This window comes from Panthera pardus, unplaced genomic scaffold (genome assembly GCF_024362965.1).
Source record: "Panthera pardus isolate Hobbes unplaced genomic scaffold, ASM2436296v1 HiC_scaffold_27, whole genome shotgun sequence".
Taxonomy (NCBI): Eukaryota; Metazoa; Chordata; class Mammalia; order Carnivora; family Felidae; genus Panthera; species Panthera pardus.
The window spans coordinates 32,331,166-32,341,727 of NW_026526843.1; the positions used below are offsets into that span (position 1 = coordinate 32,331,166).

Here is a 10,562-nt window from a genome sequence, read left to right on the forward strand (position 1 = left end):
TCCTAGCATAGCATTATACGAATGTGTTTATACCTATATAAGTGTATAGTTACATGATAATGTGACACTTCTGATCTTATTTTTAAAATCTAATTAACTTTACAAGCATATTAAATAAAACACTGTGCAAGGAATGTTGAATTTATCATCTTAATAAAACTGTAATAATTTTTCTAATAAATAAATAAATTATATACATGATCTCATATGTGTTCATTCCTCTCTAACCACGCTACCTAGTCTAAACTCAACCATTTATCTTTACTAGAATCAACCATTAAAACTTCTTTCTGGGGGCTCTACTGGGTGCGGAGACTGCTTGAGATTCTCTCTCTCCCTTTGCCCCTCCCCACGTTCTCTCTCTCTTTCTTTATCTCTCTCTCTCTCTCTCTCTTTCTCAAAAACAAAAACAAAAACTTCTTTCCTTACAGAGAAAACTAGAAGGCAGGAAGTCAAGAACTGTCTAGCTCTTTTTATCACCATCATACATTTCATATTACTTATAAAATTTTAAAGTAACAATAAACATACATATTAATACTATCCAAAGACTTTCTTTATCCTATTAATTTATAGCTGTTATAGAAATAAGGAACAAGAGCAAATGAAAAATTCTGTTTACTGACCAATGCTTTATACACTTTTCTTGCTTAGAAATTGTTCAGATAGCCAAAGAATATTTACTAATTAGCTCGATTTAATATGAATTTAAGGGCATAAAGTTCACTAAAGCCATGGAATTTATAATTTAAGCCAACACATTAAGTCTTTATAATTTGTGGCATCATAAAAATTCACAAGAATATGCTTTTTAAAATATACGCATCATTAGAAATTCATTTAGTTCGCAAAATTTTATCTATTAGTAATTTAAAAGTATTTGTGGAGACAATAATAACAATTTATTTGATCTATAAAACAAAGCAGCAAATTTAAATATTTTAAACCTGCATAAATTACATTCTTGAACTATCTAGAATATCACATCTTTATTATTTTTACATAATGGTGAAATCAGGGAGAAGACAAAAAAAATTGTCATTAAACTGAAAGGAACTGACTGCGATTTGTCCAAAGTGTCATCTACTTATTTAGAATATAACATGAACTATTTTCTGATACAATTCATAAAACTCTTTACTCTTGAAGTCATCCCCAAAACTGAGTGTCTCATTTTTCAGCTTGTTTTGTTACCTACCAACCTATGCCAATGTCTGAAGTCACAGTTAATTTTTTTCATCTGGCTTACAGTTTTAGCGAGAAGAAAGGAAAACTCCAGAAGCCAACATACTCAATGGAACAAAAGACATACGCTTAAATTTACATTTTGTTTGGAGGTTCTTGATTGTTTATCTCACATATTTCTGTAGTGCTCACATAATGACAGAACAAATTTTTGATCAATTAAACATCAATATTTCCCAAAAGGGAAAAAGAGAAGAGGAAGAAAAAAAGAGAGAAGTGAGTGAACGCCCGCTCCAGATATGTATAAAATTACCACAGTAAAAATCTAACAGGGTTGGGAAATGGTAAAGAGTCAGGAAACCTCAATTTGACACATACATACAAAACAATGACCATAGCTGGTTGAAACAGTAAGTCAGATGAGTGACAATTCTAAGTTCATACCTTAGAAAAATAGTTATTTGCTGAAGTATGGAAACAAAGGAGGTGGTTCTTAAGTTACTAATGATGAATGGAAAAGGAAAGAAAAGAAAATTTGGCATGTCATGAATAGGAGGTAACAAAATTGAAAGTTAATAATACATGGCCACATGTATTCATTCATTCCATTATTTGAGTTTGTTTTTGTCAGTGTCTCACAGGTGGAGAGGCTCTATACTTTTAATTATTTCTACCGGTGGTCATATTTTAAAAATCAATTGTTGGGGCACCCGGGTGGCTCAGTCAGTTGGGCGTCTGACTTCGGCTCCGGTCATGATCTCACGGTCCGTGAGTTTGAGCCCCGCGTCGGGCTCTGTGCTGACAGCTCAGAGCCTGGAGCCTGCTTCGGATTCTGTGTCTCCTTCTCTCTCTGCCCCTCCCCTGCTCATGCTCTGTCTCTCTCTGTCTCAAAAAAAAAAAGAAAAACATTAAAAAAAATTAAAAAAAAATCAATCGTTAGTGCGTGATATCAACAAGATGGCGGACTAGAAAATTCCAGACTTCTACCCTCTTTTCCACATGGAACTATCAAACAATGATAGCTTGACTAAAATAGCTTTATAGAAGCTCTATAAACCAGTGAAAGATCTATACCAACCACGTAATTGTCCAATCAAGAAAAAAGCACAATAAAAACAGGGGGAAATTCTGCAGCCTTTTGCAGCCTTTTGGCTCACTCTTGCTTCACCCCTCCCTGATGGGCGCATGGTTGAAAAATAGCAGACCGATTCTTGTTACAACAGGAACAGTAGAAAATTTTGGATCTCAGTCTGGAAGTCATACAAGACAATGGAGAGTATCTATCTCGGCACGTGAACACTACAGGGGGACCGCAGACCCGACCGTGCCTGGGAGCAAGAGATTGTAAGTAGAGGAATACAGTGGAACTTCTAAGGCCTCAACGAGAAGCTAGAAGGAGACAGCTTGGAAAACTGAGACACTTAAAAGCAGCTGGGAAGGGGCGCCTGGGTAACATCCAACTCTTGGTTTTCGGCTCGGGTCATGATCTCACAATGATTCATGAGTTCGAGCTGTGTTAGGTTCTGCCCCTCCCCCCTCTTAAAATAAATAAATAAACTTTATAAATAAATAAACAAACTAAATGAATAAATAATAAAAGCAGTTGGGAAATAAAAACCAAAAATTAAAAAAGCACACACACAGACCCACAAAAGAACACATGCCCAGAAAAGACCCTGAGCTGATCCTAAGACTCAGGGAGGAGGAGGCGGGGGGGGGGGGGGGGGCGGGGGGGGGGGGCTCTAAATGGTGAAGGTCCTCTATGTCGGTCTTTAAAGATGAGAAGCGGTGGGCATTTTTCTCAAACGCCGGATTTTCCACAAGGTATCAAAAAGCATACAAAGAAACAAGAAAACATGGCCAATTCACAGAAACAAAGTAAATCCACAGTAATCATTCCTGAAGGAGCATCTACACAAAGACTTTTAAAAACCTATCTTAACTACGTTCAAAGAGCTAAAGAGAAACATGGACAAAACCTACAGGAATGCGGGGAAAAGATATAAACAAAATGAGAATATCAACAAAGATAGAAATAATAAAGTATCAGGTTCTGAGACTAAAAGACAATAACTGAATTGAAAAACTTACTGGGGGGGTGCCTGGGTGGCTCAGTCGGTTAAGCATCTGACTTCAGCTCAGGTCACGATCTTGCGGTCTGTGAGTTCCAGCCCCGCGTCGGGCTCTGGGCTGATGGCTCGGAGCCTGGAGCCTGTTTCTGGTTCTGTGTCTCCCTCTCCCTCTGCCCCTCCCCCGTTCATGCTCTGTCTCTCTCTGTCTCAAAAATAAATAAGCTTAAAAAAAAAAAACTTACTGGGGGGGGGTTCAAAAAAAGACTCAATCTTTATATTTTCTGAAAGAAATCTTTATATTTTCAGAAAGAAATGAACTGTCAACTGAGAATTCCACATCCAGCAAAGATGTCTGTCAATAATAAGGGACAAAAAAAAAAAAAAAAACCAAAAACAAAACAAAAAAAACAAAAAAAACGGGGCACCTGGGTGGCTCAGTCGGTTAAGCATCCAACTTTGGCTCAGGTCCTGATCTCACGGTTCATGAGTTTGAGCCCCGACATCAGGCTTTCTGCTTTTAGCACAGAGCCCACTTCAGATTCTGTGCTCCCCGTCTCTCTGCCCCTCCCCCGGCCAGGCTCTATCTCCCTCAAAAAACAAAATAAATGTGTTTTTTTTTTAATAAAGAATAAGGGAGAAGTGAAAACATATCCAAACAAAATCTGAAAGAGTTCATCACCAATAGTAATGTTAAAAAGAAATACTAAAAGGAATCCTTAAGTTGAAATAAAAGGACACTAGATGGTAACTCAAAGCCACGTGAAAACATAAAGATTTCTGGTAAAAGCAAATGCATGGGCAAATGTAAAACACACACACACACACACACACACACACACACCCACACACACACCAAAACAGTATTATAGCAATTTTGGTTTGTAATTCCGCTTTGCTATTTTCTACAGGATTTACACAGGCACAATCGTGAAAAGTAATTATACACCTATGTAAGTGGGTATCCAACATCTAAAGATGTAATTTGTGACATCGATAACATAAAGCAGAAGCAGGAAGCAGAGTTATAAAAGAGTGAAGCTTATGTATGCAATTGAAATTAATTTTGGTATCAATTTAAGACAGATGATCATAACTTTAGCATGTTCTATGTGGTTATATATAACCACAATAAAATACCTATTGAATATCTACAAAAGGAAATAAGAAAACAATCAAAATGTGTCGCTACAAAAAAAATGAACTGAAGATAAGTTGGCAATAATGGAGAAAAGGAGGGGCAAAAAAAGCTTTAAGAGGTACAGAAAACAAAAAAAAAAAAATAAAGTGCTAGAAGTAAATGCTTACACCAGTAATTACTTCAAATGTAAATACACACCCCAATCAAAAGCTATATATTGGCAGAATGGATTAAAAACAGAATCCAAGTATATGTTGCCTAAAAGGGAGCAGTTTTATTTTATTTTTTAATTTGTTTAGATGTTTATTTATTTTTGAGAGAGACAGAGACAGAATGTGAGTGGGTTAGGGGCAGAGAGAGAGGGAGACAGAATCCAAAGCAGGCTCCAGGCTCTGAGCTGTTAGCGCGGAGCTCGACGCGGGGCTCGAACTCACAGACCGTGAGATCACGACCTGAGCCGAAGTCGGAAGCTCGACCGACGGAGCCACTCAGGCGCCCCACAGGGAGGAATTTTAGATGTAAGCACATGCAGAGACTGACAGTAAAAAGATGGAAAAAGGTATTTCATGCAGCTAGTAATCAAAAGGGAGTGTAAAGTTAAGTTGTTGATTTAAGTCTTTTTAAAATGTATTTGAAATCTGTTTTTCTAATATTTATTTATTTTGGGGAGAGAGCAAGTGGGGAAGGGGCAGAGAGAAGGGAACAGAGGGTCTGGAGTGGGCTCTGCACTGACAGGCTGACAGCCGCGAGCCCGAGGCGGGGTTCGCATTCACGAGCCACAAGATGGTGAACTGAGCCACCCAGGTGCCCCTAAGTCCTTTTTTAAAAAGAAAGCACTAAAGCCCATAAATTTCCTGTTCAGCACTGATTTCGCTGCATCTCGCAAACTTTGGTATACTGTATTTTCATGTGCATTTGTACCAAGATATTTCCTGATTTCCTTTCTAATTTCTTCTTTGACCCATTGGTTGTTTAACAGCCTGTCGTTTAATTGCCACGTGTTTGTGAATTTGCCGGTTTTCCTTCTGCTGTTAATTTCCGGTTTCACCCACTGTGATTAGAAAAGATACTTTGTATGATTCGTTGTTTTTACATTTATTAAGACGTGTTTTGTGATCTGACATATATGGCCTATCCGAAGAATGTTTCACGTGAACTTGAGAGAAACATGCCGTCACCTATTCTTAGGAACTATAACAGAGCTAGAAAAAGAACAGACTAAATTCAGTGTTGGCAGAAAGATGAAAATAATAGATATTAGAGCAGAAATGAAGGCAGTAGAGAATATCAAAATAGGGGGGAAAAACCTAAACCAAGGATTGTGAATTTGAAGAGATCTAGATGACCCTGGATTCGGTGATGACTTTTTAGATTTAACCCCAAAGGCCCTACTCATGAAAGAAAGAATTGATAAGCTGGATTTTCTTAATACTAAACATTTCTGTTCTGTGAAAGACCTTGTCAAAAAAAAAGTGAAAATACAAGCCATTTGACCGGGGGCGGATATTTGCAAAAGCCGTATCTGATGAAGGACTGTTATCTAAAACATACAAATAACCCATGTTAATAGCAGCATTATTTACAAGGACCAAAAGGTGGAAGCGACATAGTGTCCATCAGTGGATAAATGGGTAAACAAACTGTGAAACATTCGCCAGCCTTAAATGGAAAGAAATTCTGACACATGCCCCAACATGGATGGAACTTGAGGACATTATGTTAAGTGAAATAAGCCAGGCACAACATGACAAGTGTTGTGTCACTCTACTCGTCTACTCACTCTACTCCCATGTGGTAGCTATTCTACCTAAATTTGGAGGGACAGAAGGTAAAATGGTGGTTTCGAGGGGCTGGATGGAGGGGACAATAGGCAATTAGCGTTTAATGAGTATAGATTTTCAGTTGGGGAAGATGAAAAAGAGATGGTGGGGATCGAGTGTACTTACAGCCACAGAAGTGCACGCTGAAAATTGTTTAAAACGTGAGGCACGTGGGTGGCTCAGTCGGTTGAGCGTCTGACTTCGGCTCAGGTCATGATCTCACGGTTTGTGAGTTTGAGTCCCGCGTCGGGCTCTGTGCTGACGGCTCGGAGTCTGGAGCCTGCTTCGGAGTCTGTGTCTCCCTGTCTCTCTCTGCTCCTCCCCTGCTCATGCTCTTGTCTTTCTGTCTCTCAAGAATAAGTAAACATTAAAAAAAAAAAAGGATTAAAAAAGTTCGTTAAAACGTGAAATTCTCTGTTTTGTATATTTTACCGCAATGCAAAATAAATGAAAAAAAAAAATCAATGACTAGCAACAGGACTGTAATGTGCTTTATGAGAATATTTTGTAAGTGCTTCGAAGCGTTCCCTTGGATTCCAGTAGGATCAAAATTCAAAATGCTTTGGTCAGAGACAATGTTACTGGGCTACACTCCATTTTATTTGATGAAACGCAGGTGAACAGAGACCTTATTTTTGCTCCTATTCGTTTCCCCAGAATACCTCACGGTGCCCACCCTTGACATGGGCTTTGAAGAAGTAAAGCTTTGAAACCATAACTGGGAAATACGTTGAAGGTGAAAAGTGTATAGTTCCTCTCCTTCCTATCGATATGAAGATGCGAGTTATTCCCCAAGCAGTTAGGGGTTGGAGGGTGACACTCATCGTGAGACGACCCCGGCTATTGCCTTTAGCTCTGAGTGTTTCGTTCGTTGTCATCTTGTATATCTACCCGAATTTCTTGTGCATTTCCTGTCAGGTAATTTCTCTCCCTATCGGCTCGCACTAATGTCAATCAGAATATACTGTTCAATTCCTTGAGTGGGAAATATGAAACACTTGATGCTCAAAGTCAGCAAGTACGGGCAGAGGTCCTGAGGATCCGGATGAGGGCGAGAGAATGGGGGTGGCTATCTCAGGACTCAGCTCTATGGATTCAAGTCCTGCTTTCGCTCCTGGTTCCCAATGAGTTTACTTCATGCCTGAACCTGCTTCTGCACTTCTGAAGTGGGCACAGTCTGAAAAAATTCCCATAGCACGAAGTTATTGTAAGAATTACATGGGAAGATGTCCCTGGAATTACTTTTTAGACGGTACGGTGACACAAGGGCACATAATTAGCCCAATGTGGCTAGGGTTGGAACGACTCCTAAAATAGCAATGGGAGTGTGGAGGCGGTTTCTGGCAAAGACTTATACAGTTTGTGGGTAACTGCTTCTCACAGTACCTCCAAATCTTTCCGGACTCGCTTTTGAAATGAACGGAGTGGCTTGCAGCAGAGACAAACCTGTCTTCAACGTTTTGGTTTTTTTTTTTTTTTAATTTATTTTTGGGACAGAGAGAGACAGAGCATGAACGGGGGAGGGTCAGAGAGAGAGGGAGACACAGAATCGGAAACAGGCTCCAGGCTCCGAGCCATCAGCCCAGAGCCTGACGCGGGGCTCGAACTCACGGACCGCGAGATCGTCGCGGGGCTCGAACTCACGGACCGCGAGATCGTGACCTGGCTGAAGTCGGACGCTTAACCGACTGCGCCACCCAGGCGCCCCGAGACAAACCTGTCTTAAGCGAGAAAGAAAAGGAGGGACGAGCACTGTTTAAAACTCGTGTTTCATCAGTCAGTTTGGCGTCTTGTGTTTCTACCATGTTTCAGCTGCCCGGAAATCCCAAACGCCCCCCGTTGCCTCTCGCGGCCCTCGCCAACAACCTGACGCCACCACCGGGTAGGCCATGGCAGGTGCCGTCTGCTTCCGGGTTTGACGTCATCAGATTGTGACGTAGCGCCCTCGCGGAAGCGCTCAATTGTGAGGGCGGCAGACTCACAGTTGCCGGTTAGACTACGTGAAGCCAAAGGCTGAGGCGACTCCCAGTTGCACCGGGCGGTGCGGGACGCTTAGTTAGCATCGTGACCCACGGCTTCCATACTCGGGGGGGGACGACTAGGGTCCCCTGCTTCCCAACTGCCAGTCTTGTGCCTCCGTGGCCTAGAGGGGAGGAGAGGCCGAAGAGAAAACATGAGCATGCTGTTGCTTCTACTGAGTTTTATCGTGTTCGCTTTCCTGCTTGTCGTCTGGAAGAGCCGCTTTCAGGTAAAGCGTGTAAGAGAAATTGGAATTGGATGCAGTCAGGTGGTCCGTGGAGGGGGAGGGAGGTGTTTGTGAATAGAAAGATACTAAAACAGTAAACTAAGAGGAAGGGGAGGTCGCCTCATTCTTCGAAGAGCCCCGGATGTGTACCCCCGCACTTCCCTCTTCTTGACCAACCATTCGACAGCCGTGGTCTGTTGGAAAAAGCCCCAAGTCACTAAGTAACGTGGTCAGCGTTTCATCCACTTGAAAAGTAGAGCTGAAAGGGCCCACGCTCCGCCATCGCCTCCTATTTTAAGAATCTGTTCCTTCTCTAGCTTCTACTTCCCCTTAGGTTGGTTTGCCTCTTTCTCCCCTGGTTTCAGCCATCTTTAGGACAGGTTTTTGGGCGTTCGCAAATAATTCCGTTCAAACTGTGGGTTTCCTGGTGATATTTAAAGTTGCAAATGACTTTAGGGCTTTAGTGGTCCTCTGAGATAAGGATCAGGGTCCAAGTATAAACCTACTGGACTGTCCAGGAAATGTAAGCCCAAAATACAACATTTTGATATTAACAGGCTACTGTATACAAATTTTTTTTTTCAGTCTTTGGGAAGAGCGTATTTCCAAATCAGTGTTGTTATTCAACGGATTTTCAATCACTTAGGGGGGGACAATCAGTTCATTTTGGTACCCAAGACTAAGCATCTTATTTGATAGTTCAAGTTGACCCTTGAACAACATAGGTTTGAACTTCGTGGGTCTTTATACTCTGATTTTCTTTTGATACAGTACACTACTATAAATGTATTTCCCCTTCCTTACTATTTTCTTTTTTTTTAATTTTTTTTAAAGTTTTCTGTTTATTTTTGAGAGAGCAGATGCACGCGAGCAAGCAGAGGAGGGGCAGAAAGAGAGGGGGACACAGGATCCATTGGGGGCTCTGCCCCGACAGCAGAGAGCCAGATGTGGGGCTCCAACTCACGGACCGTGAGATCATGACCTGAGCCGAAGGCAGATGCTTAACTGGCTGAGCCACCCAGGCGCCCCCCCTACAATTTCTTAATAACATTTTCTTTTCTCTAGCTTACTTTATTGTAAAAATGCAGTATGTAATACAGACACAAAATACGTGTTAATCGACTATGTTGTCTGTAAGGCTTCTGGTCAACAATAGGCTATTAGTAGTTAAGTTTGGGGGGAGTCAAAAGTTCCATGTGGGTTTTTGACTGCCCAGGGAATCAATGTCTTTAACCTCCCACCGTGTTCAAACATCAGCTGTATTTGGAAATTGCTAGACTCAGTAACCTACATATGTATAATTTCCTTCCCTTACAGAGCAGCGTTGGAGAAATGTCATCCAATTCGACTTCTCTTGCACTAGTAAGAGCAACCTCTTCTACTGGGTCAACTAAGAGCAATACTGATAAGAATCTTTCAGTCGACAACATCTCTCATGGTATCTTAACTAATTCCCCACACACGATAGCCATGCAGAAGCGAATATTGATAAAACTCAGGATCGTGGAATACAAGCTGGCTGAATTGGAACATTTCCTAATTATCAAGGGTTTAAATGGGACATTAGCTAACTGTAAATCCACTGACAGGCTTAGAGAATGTAATGAGAGTGAAGGCAGTCATTAAAGGCACTTTGAGTGAATTCATTTGATTATATGTATTCATACCAAATGAATTGTTGTTTAGAAGGGGAGGGGTTGCCAAGTCAGGTACAAAATCCAGACATTTATCAATTTGCTTTTACTGACATTTAAAGAATTGATTACATGTTTTATATATGTATACATTTATATATATATATTATATATATGTAAATATGTTATTTAATATGTATAAATGTTTATTATATATTTATATAAAATATACAAATGTTGTACTGGGCAAGGAATGAGAGCACAATAGAGAATAACAGTTCCAAAGGTTTGCTTTAAAAAAAATAAGCTACCGTAAAAATATAGTTAAGATATAGTGATTTTAATTGCATTCACATGTGAAAAAGGGTTTTGGTGTACAAGAAAATATTGCAAATGTCTTTTTGCACTAAAGAAAATGGGATCTTGGGGCGCCTGGGTGGCTTGGTTAAGCCTCGTTGGTTAAGCCTC

The 10,562-nt window shown here is 40.6% G+C and overlaps 1 protein-coding gene across 1 annotated transcript; it reads left to right on the plus strand.

The window, feature by feature from the left end:
- The first annotated feature begins 8,143 nt into the window (after nt 1–8,143).
- CT83 (cancer/testis antigen 83) lies at nt 8,144–10,102 on the plus strand. The gene is made up of 2 exons (XM_019421917.2): nt 8,144–8,463; nt 9,778–10,102. The coding sequence occupies exons 1-2, from the start codon at nt 8,389–8,391 to the stop codon at nt 10,084–10,086; spliced, it is 384 nt and encodes a 127-aa protein (XP_019277462.2). The 5' UTR covers nt 8,144–8,388; the 3' UTR covers nt 10,087–10,102.
- Nucleotides 10,103–10,562: the final 460 nt, after the last annotated feature.